The 25303-nt window shown below is 41.7% G+C and overlaps 2 protein-coding genes across 4 annotated transcripts in view; both read left to right on the forward strand.

Annotated features, from left to right (window-relative positions):
- The first annotated feature begins 545 nt into the window (after positions 1-545).
- LOC130116076 (tubulin-specific chaperone cofactor E-like protein) lies at positions 546-13790 on the forward strand. Of its 2 annotated transcripts, XM_056284009.1 has the most exons (10): positions 546-614; positions 819-889; positions 6310-6489; positions 6762-6901; positions 7171-7352; positions 7992-8248; positions 11220-11346; positions 12450-12566; positions 12688-12799; positions 13183-13790. In XM_056284009.1, the coding sequence occupies exons 3-10, from the start codon at positions 6327-6329 to the stop codon at positions 13393-13395; spliced, it is 1311 nt and encodes a 436-aa protein (XP_056139984.1). In that variant the 5' UTR covers positions 546-614; positions 819-889; positions 6310-6326; the 3' UTR covers positions 13396-13790. The 2 variants fall into 2 exon arrangements, with proteins under 2 accessions (XP_056139984.1, XP_056139985.1); XM_056284010.1 differs by lacking the exons at positions 546-614; positions 819-889 and adding an exon at positions 5799-5820 and having other exon boundaries at positions 6355-6489.
- A 4551-nt stretch (positions 13791-18341) lies between these two features.
- The window catches only part of usp2a (ubiquitin specific peptidase 2a), an 85631-nt gene continuing 78669 nt past the window's right edge, over positions 18342-25303 (forward strand). For both annotated transcript variants that reach the window (XM_056283120.1, XM_056283121.1), the window contains exons 1-2: positions 18342-18529; positions 20977-21092. The gene's annotated coding sequence lies outside the window, so the exon portion shown is untranslated. The remainder of the gene's footprint in view (positions 18530-20976; positions 21093-25303) is intronic.

The raw sequence follows: 25303 nt of genomic DNA on the forward strand, positions 1-25303 counted from the left end.
TTGTAAAACAAAACGCACATTCACTCATGTATTTTTACATTCGGAGCGTTTAACTACGGGTGCACACGGCTGTTAAGGCAGAGAGCTATAACGCCCGTGAGCCTTAGTCTTGCTAATATCTTATCGTGCGTTTCTAGCATCCATCGCAACGGTGGCAGCAGCAAAAAAGCTGGTATCGCAGTCATACAATTTCGTGTCGGATCAAATGGTCCTAATCAATTCGCAGTCCTCTTCTCCTCTTTGTTCGTGTCTGTTTTCATAGAGGACGGTTTTTTTGGGGGGTTTTTTGCACGGCAGTAATGAGCACTAGTGCTTCGACATGTCATGCAATGTGCTAATATTCTGGGAGCATATCAAATGTAATCTGAGCTGCTTGCGTTCACTTCGGAGGAATCTGACTTTCTGCCTCTTAAGTTCTGTCAGGTATAAGTCTATAGAAAACAGCGCGCGCAGGCTGATCTTTGACCCTGTCTGTGTTTCAGTGTCATATGTAGAATATGTGTCACCTCAAGGCTCTCCTTTCTTTGACCTCTCAAGAGAAAGAGTGACACCTGACCAAAGAGGGTTCAGCGTTTCCTTTGAGGACACCTGTCAAGCGTTACAGCCACTCTGGAGTAAGAAATTAGTAGGCATTGCCCATCTAGTAAATTAGATGGACTTAAAGCTCTGTCTTGTTTTGTGTAAAAAAAAATTTTTTTTTAAATATGGGCACCACCTTAAGTTGACTTTTACTTTACCAGATGAATCAGTGAAATTATGAGTCAGTGACTGACTGGTGACTGAATAAATGAATAAATAACTCTTCATGTGTTTAATAGGTCACTGGTGCAGAAACGCAAGCGGACAGTGAGCAGTGATAGTGGACAGGCGCAGGATAACTGCTCTGCATGTAAGATAAAAGCTATTTTCTTGTCACCTAATTGTATGTTTATTTAAAAAAATATTTATACTTCAGAATTTCGCATTTCCTTTTATGCAGGGGTGCCGGCAGCCGTAATCCTGTATGCACCGTGCGCTATTAGCCAGTGACATTAACACCAATCATCGGCCTTCAGATGTATTTGTGTCAAACGGCTTAGGGTACGAACAAAATCATAAAAAAATGTACACACGGTGCGTACAGGATTACGGCTGCTGGCGCCACTGCTTTTATGAAAACAGACACTTATTATTTTGGCTAATCTGTTTACGCAGACCAATGTATGTTTGATAAACCCAACTGGGTTTAATATGTGCAGATTATTTGTGAAATTAATCAATGCTTGTAATATGACTCGATTTGGGTAGGTCATGAAAGGGTCTATGGTAAAAGTTTGGGCTTTCCAGTCTATCAGTTGAAAAATAACAAACTGGATTCATCCATTGCAGGAATTTACTGTAGCCAGCATTATCAAATAAGATAAAGTAATAAAGTTCTTTATTTTTTTTATTTCAGTAAAACCACTACATAATTTATGCTTCCTTGCAGCAAATGGCTGTCTAGGCTGTACATAATAGGCATTCAAATAATTTCTCAGACGTCTCACAAACACAGAAAGGAGACTAACCGCTTTAATCATTGGAAATAAACTGACGAGATTGAACAGGGTTTCTGATTCACATTCGTGTTCTTTATTTCAAAAATCCTTTAGGGCATATTTAAATGGGCCAGTGTCTCTGTGTTTTGCTGATAAGGTGCTGAGGACACCTCCTTGTGTCCCTCCCTCCTCAAACACTATCACTAGAGCCTTACCTCTCATAGAGAAATGCAGACATTTATCAGCCTATCCAGCATTATGTCAGCAGAGTTAGGGCAGTAGCTGGTTTTCCCTATGCTGGACATAAGACTGTTTCACTGATTACATAAATTAAAGGTATTCTGCAAGTTTCTATTGTCATTATTGATTATTATGTTTCAATTTGAATTGTTAAAATACAGCACAGAGTGGGTGAATTTATTGTTTTTGCAAGTCAATAATGAAAGTGAAAATGACATCTAGCCAATGTTATCAAATAAGTGTTATATCACTGTCTGTATGATTGAGTGTGACTGTGCCTGTTATGAAGCCCTACAGCAAAATCAAACATGAAATTCTGAATTAAGTGGATCAATCATTTTTATTTTTATTTTCATTCCCCTAAACCTGAAGACAATTGGGAGTTGTTAGGACCACAAATAAGTCAGTTTTTACAGTCAGCCAGACAAGGCACTCACCTATTGCTCTGTCAAATATCACATGATGATGTGTCATCACTGGCAGTCACTCGAAGCGAGTATGACTGTCCTCTCCATTGGGTTGTCTACTTGTGGGTCTTCAGATGGCTGTAGAGGCCGATCTGTGATCCACGTACTTTGGTGCAGTGTGGACGGGGGAAAGTGGTTGGTGGTGGTGGTTGAGCATTTTTCACTCTCTCCTTGTGGTGCTGTCACTTTATCTCTGCAGCACAGTGGAGTTCCATTTCATTATGTGCAGCTCCTCCCTGCACGGATTTCTTCCAGGAGTGCCTATCCAGTGCAATGTGTTCCCAGTTGCTCAATGTGATGTTGAATTTCTTCTTCAGACTGGTCCTTGATATTGTCAATGAAACATTTTCTTTGCCCGCAGGGAGCTCACTGACCTTCCTTCAGCTGGGAATACAGGATCTGTTTTGGGAGACGTGTGCTGGATGTGCGGATGACATGGCCTGTACATCAGAGTTGGTGCTGCATTATTGTGGCGATGATACTAGTCATATTGGCTTCTTCCAGAATGCTGATGTTGATGCATCTGTCCTTCCAGCTGATCCTTGGGATTTTGCATAAGGATCTTTGGTGATATTGTTCTAGGGCTCTCAGGTGCCTGCTGTAGGTGATCCATGACTCTGCTCCATACAGCAGGGTGGGGAGAACAACAGCTCTGTTGACCAGGAGTTTTGTTTGGGCCTTTAGGCCTCGGTCTTCAATGACTCTTTTCCTGAGTCTGGCGTGAGCGCCACTGGCACAACTCAGGCGATGGGTGACCTCAGAGTCAATGTCAGCTTTTGAGGAGCAAAGGCTGCTGAAGTAGGGGAAGTGATCAACATTTTCAATAATTTTGTTTTCCACTTTTATGATGGACTGGGTAGATGGCTGGTTAGGTAGAGGTTGATTTAAGACCTGGGTCTCCTTGATGTTTAATGCTAGAACTCAGGGCTCTGTATGCCTTGACAAAGGAATAAAGCATGTCTTGGAGGACTTCTGCGGAGTGTGCTGTGATGGTGTTATCATCTACATACTGAAGCTCCATGATGATGGCGTCGCAGACTTTGCTCTTGGCCTTAAACCAATTAAGGTTGAAAATTCTGCCGTCAGTTCTGTGTAGGACTGGCATCCCCCATGGCAGCTCTTCGCCAATGAGGTGGAGTATGGCAGCAATAAATATGGCAAACAGGGTAGGTGCAATGATGTATACCTGTTTGACCCCTGTTTCCACAGTGAAGGGCTCTGACTCAGAGCTGCTGTTGCTGAGCACTGGGACTGACATGCTGTCATGTGGAAGCCTCAATATTCTGATGTATTTGTCAGGGGAGCCATATCTTGATACTATGCTCTACAGAGACTGGCGGTCAACTGAGTCAAGAGCCTTTGTCAGATCTATGAAAGCCATGTACAAAGGCTGCCTTTTCCTGGAGTTGGTGTGCTGTAAATATCATGTCTGCTGTACCTCTGGTTGGGCGGAATCCACACTGAGATTCTGGGAATACTTCCTCAGCCAGTGGTAGCAGTCAGTTTGCGAGGACGCGAGTGAGGACTTTGCCTGTTGTTGACAGGAGTGAGATGCCCCTGTAGTTTCCACATTCCATCTTGTCCCCTTTCTTGAATATAGCCACTATTAGAGCATCCCTGAGCTCTGAGGGAAGTTCTTCTTTTTTCCAGACGTTGAGGAGGAGGGCATGGATGTGGTACAGGAGCTCTGTTTAAGATCTCAGCTGGGATCCCATTTGGATCGGCGGCCTTGTTGTTCTTAAGGCTCCTGATGGGTCTCTGGGGAATGTGGCTGGCAATGTCTGATTCAGCTGTGCTGTTGCGGTTGAGGAGTTCCTGGAAGTGCTTCTTTCATTGGGTGTTAATGGACTCATTGTCCTTCAGCAGCTCCTGCCCATCTTTTGAGTACAGGGGGTTTAAACCACAGTTGCTTGGACCATAGACAGCCTTTGTAGCGCTGAAAAAGCCTCTGGTGTCACTCAAGTCTGCCAGTCGCTGGATTTCCAGAGCCTTTTCTGTCCACCAAGAATTCTTAAGCTCTTTCACCCATCTCTGGAAATCCGCCTTGGCTCTGGAATGAGTCATTCTTTTATCCTTGCAGGTTGCATCATTTTGCCAGGCACGAAAGGCTTTCCTTTTCTTGGAGATGAGCTTTTCTCTCTCTGTGTCATTCTCATCAAACCAGTCGTGGTGTTTTCTGGACTTGTGCCCAAAGGTGGTTTTGCAGGTGTCAAGGATGGTGGATTTAAGCAGGCTCCAGTGCTACTCAGTGTCATCAAGATATTCCTGTTGGAGAGTTTCGCTAAGTGAAGCCTGAAGTTGCTGCTGGGTGGCAATTTCATTCAGGCTTTCAAGGTTCAGTCTTGGCCGGATCTGCTTCTTTTGAACCCTCCTCTTCCTCTTGAGTTTACATTGTGGAGCAGATGAGGCGATAATCTGTCCAGCAGTCATCTGCATTGACCATGACCCTCGTGATGTTCACGTCACAGCGGTCCCTGGTTCGACAATGACATAGTCAAGGAGATGCCACTGTTTGGAGCGGGGGTGTCTCCAAGATGCCTTAAATTTGTTTTTCGGGTGAAACAGAGTGTTAGTGATGGTGAGGTCATACTGAGCACATTTGCAAAAAGCAGAACTCTGTTGGAGTTGATGTTCCCGATGCCTTCCTTTCCTATAATGCCCTTCCAGAGGTGTTGTTCCCAGCCGACCCTGGCATTGAAGTCTCCTAGGAGAACAATCTTATCCTCCTTGGGGATTATTGACAGTGTCTCATCTAAGCAGGCATAGACAGCCTCTTTTACTTCATCTTCAGAGTCTAAAGTAGGGGCATAGGCACTCACACTGTTGCCATCTGGTTGTTGGCAAGCACCAGAGGGATGGTCATGAGATGTTCACTGATCCCCACAGAAAGTTCAGACAGGTGGCTGATGATCTGATTCCTGATGTCAAATCCAATGCCATGGATCCTGGGCTCATCAGCAGCTTTTCCTTTCCAGAAGAAAATGTAGCCACCCTTCTCCCCCTTCAGTTGTCCTTTGTCTGCCCGTCGGGTTTCATAAAGGGCAGCTATGTCAATCCGGCGTCTCTTCAGTTCTCTAGCGATGATCGCAGTTCTCCTCTCCGGTCTGTCACTGGTTGCACTATCCATCAGTGTGCACACATTCCAGGCTCCAAAGTTCATGTTTCTATGTTTCTGACCGCATGTGATGGTCCCTCTGGATGCGGTAATGTGGTCAAGAGGTTTGAGGCACGCTATTTTTAGGGCAACTTTCCTAGCCCCTTCCCCAGGTGGGATGAGCAGAGTGGATCCTAAAGAGGGCTGCTCAGTCATGGGTGTAGCTACTGAAGGGCGCTTTCTACCTCGTTCCAAGAGCCCAGTGACTGAATCTAGCACCCACCGCCTGATGTGCTGGCTCATGACTAGTGGCTTCCAGATCTCACAATCCTGTCCCTGTTGCTACTTGCCAGTCACCATAGGACTTAATCCGGGATGTTAGGGTGGATTCCCTTTATGGAGGATGCCTGTGCATGACTTTGTTTGTGCACAGACAGCCATCACATGGTCCTTGACAGATCTGGGTCAGGATCCAGTGGCATGGAGTCCAAGACGGCTGAGGGTCCATTTCTTATGCAGCCTTCATCTGCCTTCTCAGCTGTTGTGATGCTTCCCTAAAGTCAGCCATCATCCTCTGCCTGTTCCACCATTGAGGACTTGGTTGGATTGCTCTTTGTCAGGGACCTCCCCCTAGCTCCAGATGGCATTGATCTCAGGACTACGCAAGCTTCTCCACTGTGACAAGGTGACAATTCACAGAGAAGATGATGTGTATGATGGTGATGACCAAATGTTGTATCATATTATGGACTACTGTGCCAAAATCAGGAGGTTTTTACAATGTAGACCTTCCCCATCCCAGAAGATAATTGTAGTGGTAATCTTTTTTCCACTTTATCACAGTGCGAATTTGCCAATAAATTCAGATGTGTTGTTTTATAGATAGCCAGCTGACATGACACAAATTACTGTGTATGCCTGGCTAACTGGTGGGGCTGGCTAGGTGACTAACCTGTCTGTGTGTCTCACTCTCTCACCTCTGCGGGTCTAGCTGAGGGAGAAACTGGGATGTGGGACGGAGCTGCAGAGCTGCCAGAGGATGTGGAGGGCCGTACCTTCATGGAGGTTATCAGTGAGAAGTACAGCCCCGAGAATTTCCCATATCGCCGAGGGACTGGCATAGGGGTGGTGGTGGTGCCCACAATTGGTCCCCAAGGCTCTCCTATGAAAGGTAAATACGGTGAATTCTAATAAACAGGAGATTAACAAATTGAGATGTCAGTATGGGCATACTGCACTGCCTTGAGTGGCTGGAAACCATTTTACAACCCTTTTACAGTTAGTATTTTTTATTTCTAAAATGTGTTAATAAAACTTTCATCAGTCAGATGAGGAAAAGACTCCACAGAGGAGAAACTCCTATCCTCCCCTTACTCAGTCCCACTGTTTTTTCCCCATCCCCTCATCTATATCTCTGTTGACACCCACCTCCCTTCCCTTTAGAACGCCTGAACCTCCCTAGTGTGCTGGTGTTAAATGGCTGTGGAATCAGCAGGGCTGGAGATGAGGCGGAGATTGCAGCATTCTGTGCTCATGTCATGGAGCTTGACCTATCCCATAACAAGCTGCAGGACTGGAATGAGGTAGCTGTGCTTATCAGAAGCTTCCAGATTGATCGATTTATAGCCAACAAACAAGGTTTACTAGATAAATATAGCAAACATGGAATCACAAACTGAAGGAAAAGAGTAAAGGTAAAGAGCGTTTTGACAAATGTTTCGAGTTTCTTCTGGAGTAGCTATGGCGGGGTTTCAATGCATCTGACAAGACTGTATCCCTTGATTGAATCATTTAGTGCTTTTTACTTTGTCCAAAAGCTTAAACAACATTTCTTGTCTATTTCTTTTTTCAGATTAGTAAAATTGTGTCCAATATCCCCAACCTGGACTTCCTTAATCTGAGCTCCAACCCCCTGGCAGGTTCAGGAGTGGAGGCGCGCTGTGCTGAAGCCTTCTCTCGTGTCCGACGCCTTGTCCTCAACAACACACAAGTATCCTGGGATACTGTGCTTGTGCTTACAAGGGAAATGCCAGAGTAAGATGGATAGTTATCCCAAAACAGTGGTTCGCATCCCTTGGTGCTTTGGGAGGGTTGCCATTGTAATTAATAAAAAAAAACAAACATGGAAAGTGTATAGTAAAAAAAAAAAAGCGGGTCAAAGTTCATTATCCTGCATGTTTTAACAAGACAAGTGCTTATACATAGGCATCGTGTCAGCAGATTGTGTGCCAAAAAGGCTGAGAGACGGTATTCTATTCTATTCTATTCTGTTGTTCTCCCAACTCTTTGAGGCTGGTGAAGCTGTTGTCACTGGTTTAAAGGAAAGTTTATGGTTTATGGACTGAAGAGGTCACTTAGTTGAGGGATGAAACACATCTGTCAATAAACGTATCCAGATGAACTGATTCAACCTTCTTTGATTTTCTTACCTGAATTATTGAGCATAAATAAAGACACGAGAGTTTATGGTCCTTGGCAGCTTATTCTACTGATTTTTAATGTCAGTTTCTCAGTAATATACACAGGCCTAAAACTTGGTGAATGTCCCATGAGGGATGCTTATATTGGACAGATACCTAAAATCTGTTATAGACTCCTTCTCTGCAGTACACATTACTGTTCACTTCTCCTGCTACACTATGTTCTTTTGTCTTTTACTCTCCTGCAATCTAGGCTGGAGGAGCTGTTCCTGTGCCTTAATGAATACACCACAGTGTCAGCCTCCACTGTGCCCTGCCCCACCCTGCGTCTGCTGCACATAACAGACAACAGCCTCCAGGACTGGGGTGAAGTGCGGAAATTTGGTACCATGTTCCCCAGTCTCGACACGCTGGTCATGGCCAACAACAACTTGGCGTCCATCCAGGATGGTGGGGATATCTTGCAACGGCTTTTCCCCAACTTACGCAGCATAAACCTGCACAACTCAGGTTAGCAGAGTTGGCTGTTGATTTTGGTGGCTCTATATATTTACATGTTTTGGTAGCTAGTTATTTGCCTATTGGCAGTGTTTGCCTTTATATTCAGTTGTATTAGTATCAGTAACTTAAGACACAAAAATGTCAAAGCAGTCTGGGTGCTAAGTATTGCTTGCAGAAGATGACAAAAAATAGCTCTCCAATTCAGCTTTCAGTTTAGGTTTGATCATTTGGAAGTGATAGAGAATATATGACAGTGCTGAATCTTTTTTTAGAACTGTCTTGGGATGGGAGGAGCACACATCAACTGTCGAGAGCATCCCTTTGTCACAACACCTTCTAAAGCCATATATGTGTAATAAATTATTGCATTTCTGAGCTAAAAATAGAATAATATGTGCAATACAGAGTTGTACTTTTTTAACTTTTGTTTTTTTTTCTTGAAAAGGCTGATCGAGCTCGTCTACCTCCATGAATTCACACCTTAAAGCTTTCTAGTAAACTTTCAGTCGTCCGATGTTGGCTACACAGCAACTTGTGTGGAGCAATTTTAGGGTTAAATTCAGAGTTCAAGGTCAAATTGGTGTTAATTGTTGGGTGAGGGAAGAATGTGTCCTGTTCACCTCCTCTTTTCAAAGCTTCCTAGTTGCATCAGGTATTAAAACCAGTGATGTGTTAACAGACCTGCTTTGTAGGTTGGTTGGTTCAGGCCTGACTTAACTTTTAAGAAATATTTACATTAAAGGGACAGTTCACCCCAAAATCAAAAATACATATTTTTCCTCTTACCTGTATTGCTATTTATCCATCTTTGGTGTGAGTTGCCGAGTTTTGGAGATATCGGCCGTAGGGATGTCTGCCTTTTCTCAAATACAACGGAACTGGATGGCACTCGGCATGTGTTGTCTCAAAGTGCCAAAAAAATATTTGGAAAAACTCAACAGCAATGTCTCTTTCTATAAACCATGACCCGGTTACTCAAGATTCAAGAACTATTTTCTTTGACCGAGCAACACCTACATGAAACTGCTCACACCAAGGTCTGTGGATTATCTTGAGTAACCGGGTCATAATTTATGGAAAGAGACATTGCTGCTGAGTTTTTCCAAATGTTTTTTTTTTTGGGGCACTTTGAGCAACACAAACCAAGTGCCATCCAGTTCAGTGTATTCAAGAGAAGGGAGACATCTACCCGACCAATATCTCCAGAACTCGGCAACTCACTCCAAAACGATATCGATAAATGAATAGCACAACAGGTAAGAGGAAAAAGGTGTATTTTTGATTTTGGGGTGAACTGTTCTTTTAACATTACATTAACAAATGAAAACGACAAGTCCTTATCAATCTTTGGGGGTACAACTGAAAGGTGTGCCACTATAAACACAGGGGAACAAAGAATGACATTTCAAAGAAGGTGGAATCAGTTCATCTGGATAGAGCATTTATTGACAGATACATTTCATCACTCAACTAAGTGACATCTTCAGTCTAAACTGACTGCAGCTATCCCTACCCTTATGAACAATACAGTACAATACAGTTGCCTACCGACCGAAACCAACAACCAGTTTCATATGCAAATATGGGTGTGACCTTTAACTAGAGTTTCGAAGGCCATGTGTACCATTCACAGAGGACTAGGGAATGTTGCAATCACAGCATTCTACGATGGCGACAGATATATAACGACTGAAACCAACGCCCAGTTTGTTGTGCAGATATGGGTGTGACCATTAACTAGAGGTTTCGATGGCCATGTGTACTGTTCACAGAGGACCGGGGAATAGTAGTTGCAATCACAGCATTGTAAGATGGTGACAGATGTACTCTTAGCCCCCCCCCCCCCTCGGTTCAGGGATAGTTGTTCCCTCTTAACATAGATGGCCTCTTTGACTCCCCGTTCAAACCATAGGCTACTGTATTGTTTATAAGGGGTGGGGATACCTGCAGTCAGTTTAGACTGAAGCTGTCCCTTAGTTGAATGACGAAAGGTGTCTGTCAATAAATGTTGTATCCAGATGAACTGATTCAACCTTACTTGATTTTCTTACCTGGATTATTGAGCATGCATCAAGACAAAGGATGACGTTACACATAAAAATCTGAATCACTCCCGCTTGGTCGGGCGTCCCTCCAGACACATTTGGCCGTGTCTGCAGGTGGGAAGCCAGATGTGGATATCTGTCCTGGTCGCTACACTAGCACCTCTGGTCGGTCAGGGCGCCTGTTCGGGGGGGAGGGGGAACTGGGGGGAATAGTGTGATCCTCCCACATGCTATGTCCCCCTGGGGAACTCCTCACTGTCAAGGTAAAAGAAGCAGCTGGCGACTCCACATGTATCGGAGGAGACATGTGGTAGTCTGCAGCCCTCCCTGGATCGGCAGAGGAGTGGAGCAGCAACCGGGAAGGCTCGGGAGAGTGGGGTAATTTGCTGGGTACAATTGGGAGAAAAAGGGGAGGGGGAATCTGAATCACATGCTTATGTAAATTAACAAAATTGAATTAATGTCAGAAAAATAGTTCTGTGAAACTATGCATGTTATGTGTTAAATGAACACAATATATAGTAAAGGAGAAAGGACATCTCAAATATCACATGTTTAACAAGATTCAGTTGTTTAAAGTAGCAGTCAGATATATTCAACAATAAGCTCTATATTCATTTTTGATGTTGTCCATTATTTGGACGACGTATTCACATAATCATACAGTTTGTCTGCTTCTCTTATGTTTCTCTCAACTTGTTTAGTCACAAATAATCAACTCAAGTGGCTTGCCTGTAATCATTTTTGCGCCGAACCTCTACTGGCGCACTTGTATTCTGTTACATGACAGCCAACTGTGGGGAGTGGTTTCTGCTGTTTTTTGTTTTTTTTGTGTGTGTGTGTGTGTTTCCTTGTTTCCTTACACCACTGCATTTATGTATGTATTCCCTGCCCCCCCCACACACACACATATTTTTAACTTTATATGTTCTCAGGTCTCAACCAATGGGGAGACATTGAGAAGCTGAATTTCTTCCCAAAGCTGGAAGAGGTGCGACTGCAGGGCATTCCTTTACTGCAGACCTACACCAACACAGAGCGCCGCAGCCTCATGATAGCACAGTGAGTCTTTCCGGGAGCCATTTGTGACACCGAGGAAATGAAAGCCCTCCCTGTTTTAGGGCTGTACAATAGAGATATTACTTTACATTTTGATAGACATTGCAATTTTATTGTATTATGTAGAAATATTTTGAAAATATAGATTTCGTGGGTACATTGCTTTTTGTGATGTCAGACACTTTGATTAGCTCCACTGTTCCTTGAGTAATGTATTTTACATTAAAAACAAGGGAAACAGTAAAACTCAACAACAATACAGATAAAATAAGTTAAAAGTAATAAAACACAGACCTAAGCAAAAAACATTAAATATGGCAAGAAATAAAACCACAGTACAAGATAAAAAATAAGAGTAAAAGAAATATAAAGTGGAATTGATTAAAAGCAAGAGCATAAAAATGGGTCTTGAGCTGATTCTTAAAACTATCTATGGACGTTGCTTCTCTTATACTATGTTGGGGGAGTCTATTCCAAGCCGTCGGTGCATAAAAACAAAATGCTGCTTCGCCATACTTTTTGTAGTTCATTCTAGGGACATTGAGCAGGCCAGCACCAGAGGATCTAAGAGAGCGGCTCAGAACATAATCAGATAAGCAGTCAGATAGGTACGAGGGTGCTAAACCATGTAGAGCTTTAAACACAAGTAAAAGAATTTTCAAATCAATCATCAATGCTATAGGAAGCCAGTGTAAAGATGCTAAAACTGGGGTAATGTGATCTCTCATCCTGGTTTTTGTTGTGACCCTTGCTGCCGCATTCTGTACTAGTTGCAGCCTATCAATACTTTTTTGGGGTAAACCAGTAAGAAGTGCATTGCAATAGTCTAGACGCGAAGAGATAAAAGCATGTGTCACCTTTTTGGCGTCTTCCAGGGAGAGGTAGGGTCTAATTCTAGCAATATTTGACTGTGAAGATGACTGTGATATACTGTGATATCAAAATTAATTAGGTTTGTTTTTCAGGCGGACTAGTTAATTAAGCCCTATAACATACCTGAGCTCAAGTCACAGAATTCTCCTGTTCCTTGCCCCCCACCTGACATGCATGTGTGTAAATTGGCTTCTGAAGAAGTTCTAAAGAATGTTTTCTGTTGGTCTGATTAGGCTTCCTTCAGTATCGTCGCTAAATGGCAGTGTTGTCAGCGAAGGAGAGAGAGAAGATGCAGAACGGTTCTTCATTCGATATTATTTAGACTACCCAGAGGAGGAGTTGCCCTACAGGTAGGTGATACCTTTATTGTATGTGCTGTGTGTATGCATTCTCTGTTTATGTCTGTACCTTTGTGTTCTTTATGTATTATGTGTGTAGCATTAAAGTTTTACAATACACTCCCGTTTTAAGATACCACTGCCTGGTGACCAAGTATGGGAAGCTGGAACCACTTGCGGAGATTGACCTCCGACCCCGCTGCCGTGCTCAGGTGGAGGTGCACTGTGAGGACAAGGTGGAGCAGGTCAGTATACCATCTTTCCTGAAACGTATTGAAACGCCCAGGGTACTGGTTTCATTTTTCAACTTTAAAACACCTAGCAGAGCCGAGTCATGGCATCCTCATACCTGCTGTTGTCGGTGATTTCGCTCATAACTCCAGTATGTTATGCCCTTAATCTTGCTCGTGTTTTGTTAGTTAATCTGATTTTCACTTTTTTTTAACTCTGACTTTCTATTGTCTGAGGTGTATGGCATTAACCCTTGCCATCCTTGCTATCAGTTGTTTGTAATATTGATAATAAAGCATTTTGAGCTTGTTCTGCTGTTGTACTTTTTGTTGGATGCCCTGGAGAAGAAAGTCAGTTAAATGATTTAAAACTAGAAATATGACTGGCTCTTTGTCAGGTGAACATCCGCTTGGACCAGACCGTAGCAGAGCTGAAGAAACAGCTGAGAACAGTGGTCCAGCTTCCTACCAACAACATGAGGCTCTATTACATTGACAAGGATGTGGGCAGCCACTTTGGACCAGAAGAGATGAAGTACAGCAACCGAGCGCTCCATTCTTACAGCATTCGAGACGGCGATGAGATACTGGTGGTTCCCAAGACCAAGTGAAGCAACTGGCTCCCAGCGGGCGGATTTAATGATTGATTGATTAACTGGATTATTTATTGACTGGTGAACTGACTGTGGAAACAATTTGAAAAATGCATATAGAGAATATTACAAGAAAATGTAAGGTTCTATGGAGACAGGGAGATTGGTTGGTGGACTGCTGACGGGTTCTGGCTGCTTATGAAGCCCCCTTTCAATAGGAGTTTTGTTTTTATTTATGCACAGTCGAGCTTTTTTTGAGGGCATCTGTTGAAATCAATGGAAAAATCTTTAGCAACAAACACCCAGGCAATGAAAGCAACACCCTGTCAGCTAAAAGCTGAAGCAGAGAAGCAGAAGGCTACTCTACCAGCAAGGATGCATTGAAGCTGTATCCTGTTGTACAAGGCATAAACGATGTCATCTCCATAGGAGAGTATCCAAGGCCTCCAGCTTGCCCATATGTTGCTAAGCTTGATGATTTATGCTTGTGTTGCAGAATGGAGAAACGGCTGAAAAACCTGAAAAAAATTTGTGCGACTCTAGATGGGATTCTACTGTTCTCATCTGGAATTTTAGTGTGGCACATGCTATAGGAAAGATTGCAGCTCTCAATGCTGAACCAAGAAGTTTCTTATCACCAAACACACACAAATGCATATACATATACACATGTGTATGTATGCCTAAATATATACAAGCATGTACACAAATTAGCATAAAGCCATAATAGTGTTTTGTTACCTTCTGCCCTCCACAGGCTGTCATAGGCTATGTCTGTCCATCTCTATCCTTAATTTAATGGTGCCCTGTAAATTGCCTTGACTACAGTAGATCGGGTCTTTAGACATTGAAGAAGGAAGTAAGGTATACACACGCACACAGACACGGGGCAAACCAGAACACCAAATGACAATCTCCCATTTCAGACCTACATAGGAACATAATGAGGCTTAACATGAACTTTTAATTGATAAAAATCAAATAGCTTTATTTCATCTAGATAAACAGTAGGTGAAACAGTAGGGTTTGAAATCACCATAGAAAGGTCACATACTTTTATTTGATTAAATGTTATAAAATGACAATGTGGGTCATAGCCCTTCGTTTAAATCCTAAATTCTGTAGACTGGTGTAAAAAAAAGAAAGAAAGATGTGATACAGGTTCCTGGTGTCATCATATTCATTCAGATTATTACATTTGCTGAAACGATTTGTTCATAATGATCCAGAGTTCATGCCTTTTAGTATCTAATTTTTTTTACAAATTTGAGTATAATTTTTCTAGTGTGGGAAATTGTTTACCTTTTGTCAAAAAATTTCCTTGCCTTTTCAGTTGATTTATATGATCATATTTTATTTTGTTTTTATATGGCCTAGAGTGCTTGAACAATATCCTCATTATTCATCTGTTTGTTTGTTTGTTTATTTATTTATTTATCGGTTGATCAATCTATCTATTGATCTATCCATCTATCTATTTATGAATATGAGTCAGTAAGTCCCCTGCAACAGTCACTTGCAATGTGAGAGAACCTCTGCTGCTTTGTGTATCTGTTGGCATCCTTGAGGTATGAATTTGTTGCTAAAATACCCCATTTATGTCGGTATACCATTGCTTAATCTCGCACAAGCTAGCATATTATACATTCCCCATAGATCCACAATTCCATCCTGCACAGCTATGCTCTTCCTTCACCAAAGATGGGTCATTTATGTGTTAGTATTAATGTGGGATACATGTATATTCATTTTGCTGTTAAAATATTCATCATGTGAAAGAGAACTTTCAATGCCTGGTGTTATATATGTTAACACAGCAACAAACTCCGCATACTCCCGACTTCTCTTGCAGGGACTAGGCAACAAGTAGTATTATGATACATATTATAATCACAACTGATATGCCAGAGCAACAACGTGACAAATTCAGATCAAGAATTCTTTGATAAGGTGTCTTTTATTTTGTATGTTAATAACAAAGCATACAATTTGATCAGTAAATTTGCTGAGATAATTGGTGTAGGTATCAAGTTTCTGCTAGTTTAATGTAGTTTGGCCTTATTTTGCTTTTTTTTTTGCCATAAGAAAACTCAATATCTCAAGAATATAGAATATATTCCCTCCTTCAAAAAATGGTAGTATCTATCATATAACACTACAGCTATACTTGAATATTTGTGTTTTCATTAAAAAGTATTATGATAATGCACACTATATATTGTGCAAAGAAATCAGTGTAAACGCATAGAAACTACACAGTGAGATGGATGAAAATCCATTTCAGACAATGAAAATATTAAAGATTTCTCCCATTTTTATCACAACCATGGTAAACAAATTTAGTGTAGCATGAACCACAGACAGAAAATTGCGCATGGAGACAGGCACCGATGTTATGTTTTTCACAGACATCATGGTCTGGGGAGATGTGTTCATTTATAATGTCTCTGCTGGTCAGTGTGAGATTGGGTTTTAAGTGAAAATGTTGGATGTAGTGATTTTAAGAGCGGGTGACTTAATGGTGTGCTTGTATTTTTGTGTGCGTGAGATAAAAGCGTAAGCCATGCCTGTTATTTGAACGATGCACTTGATGCTATACCGACCTTATTTTACATTAAGCTCTATGTAAGGTATGTACTGTAGTGTGCTTGCAGTCAATGTCTTGAGATCAGGACTATGACCTCATCTAGGAGTAGACTGAATTTATAATAATTTCCAGTTGTATTCAAACAGAGTTTGTTCACTTATGAAAAAGCATATAGTCCCATGTTCTTTATTGTTATTGTAGCTTAGTGTCTTACCTGTTGTCAACCCTGAAATGATCTCGATGCCACCTGGCAGTCCTTAAAGATAATCAGGTATACCAACCAACATCCCACTATCTTTTTTCTGAATTCCTTGAAGCAGGTGTTTAAAGGGACCAGATAGATTAAAGGGAGGTGACATCCTGCACCATTCGGTTTATGAATGGGAGTAAGGACATCAGACCTGTTTCAAAAATACTCTGAAACACTATTCTGTTATGCATTCTGTGTTTGATTCATCTTGCCTGGTGTAATAGAAAAAAATGGCATATGACCTACAACCTCCTTTCTTTTGCGCCAAACAATGACAGACCTACTTGACTTAAATACTCCGTAGAAATTTAACTGGTTATAAGAAAAATAATAAAGACTCGAATAACAATAGTGTGAATGCTGCAGCGTTCGCGCTAATAAGAGTGTCTTGGCATATACAACATCACATCTTTGCACGCCGCACACCCAAATAAACTGGAATCTTAACACTCAATATAGACATGTTGACATACCACTGAAATAGGTTGCTTCACAAAGCAGCCTCAGAGCTCACTTGGATTCAGTATTTCATCTGTTTCACGTTGGGTTGGCGCATAGAAGACCCAGAATTCATTCCTGGTCAGTCTATTCAGCAGTATTTAAGCTAGTGAAGTGGGACTGTTTATGACTACTGTGACATTAATGAAAGGTGGCATTAACAAAATTACAAAAAAAAAGTCAATCATTTTTGTAGGACCTTGCATAATGCTTCTGGTCTAGTAACAAGTAGACTGATGTCATTCCGCTACTGTCACAAACAAATGTAAAGAAAGATTTGAATGGAAATAAAATGGCTGGCTCCCTTCCCTGTGTGTGGCATTCCTTTTCTTTTTTGTGGGCTTTTACAGCAGCGTTCCTGAAACCTTAACACGACTTGAGATACATTTAAATGACTCTGGAAACCTGCAGATGATTCATTGTTTCTGGCATAAAATTTTGTTGCAGATTTTTTTTTACTCATATACTTTGGAACCAGGCATGTGCGCATGCATCATATGGGGCTTGAAGATGAAAAACAGGGTGCAGCTGAAAGGGTCTTTAGTCGCCTCTGAGTGATTTGGACAAGAAAAGGAACAGGATCATTTTGCTATTCACTCAAGAAGAAGAAGAGAGAGACTTTATTCATCTTACAGCTAACACACACACACACGCACACACACGCACACACATACACACACGCATGCATGCACGCAGGGAGTGGTGGCTGAAGAAATGTTTCTTCTGCATTTTTCTCATCCTGCTTCCTTCCTCCAGGGGCAGCCAGGAGCAGTGAGAAGCGCTTTCCTTCTACACCCAGGGACTAATTCCAGCTGGACATCCGTGTCAAGTCAAGTCGATTTTATTTGTATAGCCCATTATCACAAATTTCAAATTGCCTCAGTGGGCTTAGTCATGGTCAGGGGCAGGACAGCAGAGCGTTCTGCATGTTTTTTATTCGGTTCTTTTTGCATGTTGGAAGAAACCCATGTGAGCACGTGGAGAACATGCCTACTCCACACAGAAAGCAAGCCCCCTAGTCGAGAGATAACTCCTGAGCTCGGGGAGGACATGTACACACAGACAGCCACTGCACACTTGACGGTTGGCATCATCTCTTCTGTGGCGTCTTTCCCTCATCTGAATCAAAGGTATCGGGATAGGAGGTTTTGGTCATTGACACATATTATATTGTTTTACTTGTTGAAGAATAGGATGTGACTGTTAAGCCCTGGGGCTGAACTGAACTGAATTGTAATGCAGGGCTGTACCATTTGAATTTGAGGCAATGGAATTTGATGTTTTTCCATGGCAGAATGTTTCCCTTAGTAACACCAAGCTTTAAGGTCTAGACTAATAGTCCCGAAATCAGCGATGTCCTTTCCCCACTCACTCAGTCCTTATCAAGTACGTTCAACAGAGCAGAACCTTCTTCAATGAAAGCGCTGTATAATGTTTACGTTGATCACCAAGGTAACGGTGTGGGAGGCGGTCCGTCCGTGACGCTAGCATAGGCGAACGAACCAATCCACTCCCCCCCCCCCACACACACACACACCGGAATGACGTCATACTTAAAGAGACAAGGACCGTTACTCGGTTGTTTAAAACTCCACAACTGCAACGGGTGGAGATGGCTGGAAACGAACGCCTCGTTTTAAGATCGCCAACAGAGTAGCCGGTCTGTCGCATATTGCCAGGCACAGGCAATGGTAAAGTTGGCAAAGTGATTGTCTAATCAGCAAGCTTCAGCCAAGCAAGGACCGACTTTCAGAGCGTTTTTTTGGTCGCCCAACCAACAGCTCCCGTCGGAGTCGGGATGATCTCCAACTGCGGGGGTGAGTGAATGCAGTTACCTCACTCCACCGCTGCCCTGGCGTGCTGCGGAGGTCTGTTCACTTGAGTTAGCTAGGCGGCTAACAGGTACCGGACGTAAGCCGACGTTCACCTGCTTTGAGCCGATTGTATAACGGCCATTGTCGTACCAAGCGTGTTCATTGCTATCCCTTTTCTCCAGGACCATTGTTCAAGGCATGGCCAGGTTTCGCATTTGAATGTCTCCCTCCTCCACCTTACCCCCCCTCTTTTTTTTTCTTGCCTACTATCACTGGCCCGCTCCCATCACCAGCAAACTGGACCGAATGGTTATCTAATCACGTGTGGACTTATCCGCATCTTCATGTGAAAACTATGGTGTTTCTTCAGGACGACACCAGTCTACAGTATACCAACCGACGAACGGACTTGTCCGTGGCTCTCTGAAAGTGTCATCCCATCTCCGTCTGCTCTGTAATGTTATCCACCTCACGGCGACCGCCGATTCGCCTGCCGTTCCCCTCTGTGTCCACTTGCCGCCAACTGTTCTCTCCTGGTTCTTGAAACACTCAGCTACCTCTGGACTACATTTAAAAAAGAGCCCCTGTAAATGCTCTTCATTGGTTAACACTGTTAACTTTTCAGCACAACTTCTGTTCCATATTCTATACTGCTTTGGTTATTGCTGGAGATGCACGGCGATGAATCACTGTGATCACAAAGATTATTATTGTTATTATTATTATTATTATTATCATCAAGCAGTTGCCCATGCTCTTCTGCTTTGTATGCTCATGTCTGTGAAATGAGCCAACATGATAACCACTGGAGTGGCTTGCTGCTTACCCAGCTTGGCCTATAAAAAGCCTTAATGCTAGAGGCAAATTGGAATGCCACAGTGTTGAGCGACCTGGGGAGGTCATAGGCGTCCGCTATATTTACCAGCCCTGTAATTTGATCTGTTGCATTCTGAATCGCTGTGCTCATACTATCCCTGCCTGGCTCCTCTCACACTTTGGGGCCACAGCCTCCTCAGTCGTACCCTGTCGATTTCTGTCCATCGGCCTGTCTACTCAGAACAACAAGGGTGAGCCTATCGCACCACTATTCTTCCCTTTCTTATAGGCACCTGCTTGTCAATTGTCCTGGTACAAGCGTGTTTGTGTACAAGTGTGTATGTGTGTGTATATAAGGGGTTGGGGGATATGTACCTGCAGCTGTACGGTGTACTTATCGAGAGACATGATGGTGAAGAACAGCTCTTGTATTGTAAAACGGTCAAGATGAGAAGTTACATTTCTTTTTTCCTAAGGCTTAAAATTGATCAACTTTTTTTTCTGGATTTGATAACCCTTGTTCAAGATGAAGGCAGTGTCATTAATCTGTGATAGGCAAACATGAATCTAGAGAACTTGTTGACTTCTAGTCTATACCAAGGTTGTTATCGTTGACTAAAACTAAGGTGTGAAAAACATTATAGTTAACTGAAATAAAAATAAAAATTAAGACTTCAGAAAAAATGAAAACAAACTGAAACGATTTTGTGTACATACAAAACTAAACAAAATAATATAAAACTATACAGAAAATGTCTTCATTTTTAATCTTTGTCGATTTGGTCAATTTTGTCAACACAACAAGCATGAGGAGGGGTTGGTGCATGTGTTTATTGAGACAGCCATGTCTACATGACTGTGAGTCAATTGCCTTCACAAAGTGTTGTGTTTGTGTTGTAATACCCATTCTGAACTTCTTAAATATTCCCTCTGACAAATAACCCCCCCCATATTTATGATTTTTAAAAAAACTGACACTAATACTGAAACTAATAAAAACTAAACTAAAACTAAACATTTTTAAACAATAAAAACTAAAATGAAATGAACAAACCCACTCTGGAATCTAACTGAAACTAAACTGAAAACAAAATTTTAAAATGAAATAAAAATAAAAACTAATGAAAAATCCAAAACTATAATAACTCTGCCTATACACCAACTTAGCCATATTCATGTTGATGTTGTCTGCTTTAAAGTGAAACATTTAGCTGTGAGAGACACATTTCAGCATGGACCCTGCGATGGTTTGGTTGGCCTGTATCCCTGTCATGTTGGGCAATAAGTGATATAAATTACCATGATATAGTATATATTATTCAGCGCTTTGGGTGTCTAGAAAAGCACTATATAAATTTAATGATTATTATTATTATTATTATGAATGAGCAAATATCAATTTGTCATCGAGGGTCCTTCTCTCCAGCTGAATTTACAAGAATGTGGATAGGCCATTGGTGACCAGCTTGTATTAGCTTCATAAATTGCCCTTTCCTAAATCAAAGTCTCAGTCTAAATGAATTGGACTAGAACCCTTGTGGAATAGAAGTTATTTCAACATTGGGAATGACAGCTTTCTTGCCGTGGTGGTCTCTGTTGTGTTCCTCACATGTAATTTGTCTGTGTTCCCTCAGGAGTAATCAGTGACTTGGCCTCTGCGTGTTGATTGCGGGGTAGCTACAGTGGGATGAGCCGCCCCGGAGCTACTGCTGTCTGTGGGGACTGACAGACACGCCTACACATACAGTAGGTAAGAATGTCATAGACAGATTTACGCACACATGACACATACATGTACCCTGTCTCTCTGAAACTGTGAGGCCCAGTAGTTTTGGAGCACCTTGTCCAATTTTAGTCCTCACTGCATTTACCGTGCTGCTGCAAACTATGCGCTGTTCAATAATCATGTGTGCTTAGACGTATTATGATCAAACTTCTAACATGTTGTGTTTGACCATGTTATTCTGACTGAAAAATACTTTTGGGGCTTTGGGCTATCGCCCTGCTTGTGAAATAGACACAAAAATGACTAAACTGGTAAAATCAATTCCGCACTTCAGTCACTTTTAAGCTCATAACAACACTGTTTGATAGAAATTTAAAGTATCATGACATTCATCGTTATTGCAATTCCACTCGCCAAGCTCCTGTCAGCTTTAAAACTTTTTTCAGGTTTTACTCAGAGAGAAAATAATTCAGCGTTGCATTACTATAGTTTGTTTTATCAGTGTTTTTTTTTTTTAATTAAACTATGATTTTTACACCCAGGCCAGCTATTGTTGGTGGTTGGCTATTCATAAATGGAATGGGAGTATGTGTGCTGAAAATGTGTTTTATTAAAGGGAAAAATTGCTTTAATTGCTAGCTGCTCTTGTCTTTGTGCAACCTTTTTGTACATAAGAATCAGTAACTGGTGTAGCAAAGATTGATAGCTGTTTAAAATGGTAATGTTCTCTAATTGAGCAAACAATTGGCTCAGTGAATAAAGAATTAATCCACTTAGCTACGGAGGTTGGATAATCAATCAATATAGCCCATGGCCTCTGTCCTTTATGAGGTCAGTTGTACCTTATGGCCACTCATTTGAGTTCACCAAGGGATGGTGGCTAAAAAAGGCTAGTTGGCTCTTTGTGGTAACTTATTTCATATTTCAAAGTCTTTGTTTGGCAATGCATAGTTTTGATAAAGAGTTCGCTAGGATGTGTTTATAATTTCAGTATGTTTGGACAGTTTAGTGAAGGTAATAGAGTGGATTATGTATGTAAAAGATAAAAGTCTTCCTCTCCAACATTAATTGGCGGACTATGTAAGATTTCACCTCGAGCGAGAAAACAATCATCTTGATAGGTCCACAGGTACTTCGGAAGGATGTACTTTTTATCTATTTATATCCAGTGTGGTTTGTTTTAGCACCCTGCATTTAACTCAAAGTACTTTTAAATGGATTACAAAATACCTCCTCCCTATAGCCCCTCCCCTACACCTGAAAAATGTTTAGGCTAAAGCTAACATCTGCAGTAGATGGCATGTATGGCAGAATATAATGGAGGTGCACTCAGGATTATCAGTTATGGGGATAGCTGCCCATAAGTTTAACTAGAGCACAGGGATGGTAATGGAAGTATGTGGCAAACGCTATCCAACTATACACATTCGTTCCATTTGTAGTCAGTGTTACACTAAGATCATCTTTTTGCCTTTAACCATGAAACTTGCTTGTTGACAATGCTATTTGAAAGCAGGAATGTATGCAAGTACTCATATGATGTGCCCTGCTGCCGATTTTAGGCTGTATTACAGCAGCTGGCTGGTATGGACAATGGTTACCAGTCAGGCTACATCCATGCAAGTTGATCTGGAGCCACAGTAGTCACTACTGGCTGTGCTCCACCTTCTCTTCACTCAACATACCTTAAGAGGATCAACACCATATATCATAGACATTACATTACTGTTACTTTCTTCCTTGTGTATGCCATTATACCCTTTTCACTCAGTGAGAGCAAGACTGTAGGGCTGTTTGAAAGGGAGAGGCATGGATGAGCGTGGGCAAAGACTTTTTTTTTGTTTTACTATTTATTATTTAAATTATTATTATTATTGTGATATGCCCTGTGATGGTCTGGTGGCCTGTCCAGGGTGTCGCCCCACCTGCTGCCCAATGACTGTTGGAATAGGCTCCAGCATCCCCGCGACCCTAAGAGCAGGATAAGAGGTCAAGCTAATGGATGGATGGATGGATGGATAGTTATTATTTATTTATTTGTTTGTTTATTTTTCTATAAGTAGCCTGCACATGTTGGCAGGTGGGGTGGGATGGGGATCAATGTTAGGTAGTAGTTTTAAATTGCAGCATTTTGGAGTTTATTTGAGCAGATAATTGATAATTACCCTGCATGAATCTAAACAGAAATTTACTCTAGGACTGTCTACTGTAGACTTGCTTGTCACTTTTCAAATTCAATTGTCCTTGCTGACTAAAAGAGTTGCAGTGGGAAACTGAAAGAATCCAGCTGCTCTTGTAGTTATAATGAGAACAAAAACTTTTTATATTAGTAGGAACTTCATAAAAAGAAGACTCACACGTTTAAACGTTGGTTCTTACTGACAAAAAGTTTTTTGTTCTCAAAACAAGTGCAAGCTACTGGGATCTTTCCCTTTTTAATGGCCCTTGCTTCTCCCAAGTACCTTGTTTGTTTGTGAAGTGCACCAGAAACATCACCCATACTACAGAAAGAGTTGTAGTAACAGGTTGTTGAGCAGTTTTTTGTGATATGTTTAAAAAAAAAAAAGAAATCTTAAATGGTGTCCCCATGCAGGTTAAACTTTGGCTCATCGCCACAGCTGAGCCTAGTTTTAATATAGTCCTGCTTGGAAACCAGTTATAAGTTACTTACCATTGAACTCAGCTGAATTGGAAGGCGTCGGTATGGCCCTCGCAGTCACAGCAGTCTCTTATCGCCTCACATTTCGGGGTATATATAGCTGCCTCTAAGACCTGTCCAAACTCAGTTGAGCTGAGAGACCTCGTGATGGCCCATATGTCGACTTAAAACATTATGCACTATAGGCAGAACACTGCATTTGTTATTCTCTGTCTGGTAGCAACTGTTTATTTTTACTTGTTGTTTTGGTAGAGATTGGGTGAAACTAGACTGCTACCAATCTTCTCACCACACAACGGTTAAGTTGCTCAAATTACCCTTTTGCCTCAAAAAAGGCCTCCGAATCAGAATTACTGTATGTGTAACAGCTAAGTAATTTAGTCCATACAAGTAATTTGACTTGGTGGATTACTTAGATCACCTTAAATATAACACAGAATTATGAAGTAGCATACAAGAGGTTTCCTTGAATGAGAAAAGAAAATGAAGAGAAAAAGAGTAATAAGTGTTAAGCATGGTTGGTTACTGATTATAGCGGTTACTCCCATCAGACAGTGGTGAGTGGTGTAAATACTGTGTAATTTAGGTACAAATGCCAATTATACAATCGCCGAGAAGTTGAGTATGTAGAACTGACTGTATGTGATGGGTGTTCTCTGTGTAGATCTATCTTCAGTTTCTGTCTGTTGGCACATGCTTATCCGCGTAAAAACGGATATGCTGGTCTGAGATAGCCTTGAACGTGACCATTTTAATCACACTGCAAAACAAAGCTGCATTAACTTATTATCAGAGAATGACCCAATAGTTTACACCACACACACACACACACACACACACACACACACACACACACACACACACACACACACACACACACACACACACACACACACACACACACACACCCTATACTTGTGGCAACTGCTCATTGACTGCATACATTCATTCCCTAGCCGTTAACCCTAACCTTAACCATCATAACTACATGTCTAACCTTAACCCTAACCCTAACCTTAACCTAATTGTAATTTTAACAGTAACCCTAAAACCAAGTCCTAACCCTAAAATAGGCCCTTTTCCTCAAGGGGACCCATAAAATATCCCCACAAGGTAGGTGGTTTCAGGTTTTTCTATCCTTTTTTCTATTTTATTCTATATAAACAACATTCAAAATACAACAAACATATATCAAACCAATAGGGAAATAAAACATTTCACAAACCCATCAAACTCTACAGAATCAAAGAGGACAAGAATCAAAGATTACAGCACAGGTAGACAAAACAAAAAATAGTGAGGTAACCTGTAGGCCTTGGCATGGCTTCCAGCCTACAGACCCCCCACTGGGAACCGAATATCCCCATTAGGATAGAAAAACCTGACACACACACACACACACACACACATATATATATATATATATATATAGTATATATACACAGGTTCAGAAGTGGAGTTACCGTCAGCCAACTCCTATACATGGATAACATCAAGCTGTATGCCGGGAATGAACGAGATATTGACTTGCAGATCCACCTCACCAGGCTCTACGGCGATGACACTGGGATGTTAT

The sequence above is a fragment of the Lampris incognitus genome, chromosome 7 (assembly GCF_029633865.1).
Source record: "Lampris incognitus isolate fLamInc1 chromosome 7, fLamInc1.hap2, whole genome shotgun sequence".
In the NCBI taxonomy this organism is placed as follows: domain Eukaryota; kingdom Metazoa; phylum Chordata; class Actinopteri; order Lampriformes; family Lampridae; genus Lampris; species Lampris incognitus.

Bases quoted from the DNA above. Each gene is read 5' to 3' on its own strand.
- LOC130116076 (XM_056284009.1), top strand. From the start codon at position 6,327: ATGTGGGACGGAGCTGCAGAGCTGCCAGAGGATGTGGAGGGCCGTACC. The intron at 6,902-7,170 runs GTAGCTGTGCTT...TTCTTTTTTCAG, and splicing joins AGCTGCAGGACTGGAATGAG to ATTAGTAAAATTGTGTCCAA. The intron at 12,800-13,182 runs GTCAGTATACCA...GCTCTTTGTCAG, and splicing joins GTGAGGACAAGGTGGAGCAG to GTGAACATCCGCTTGGACCA.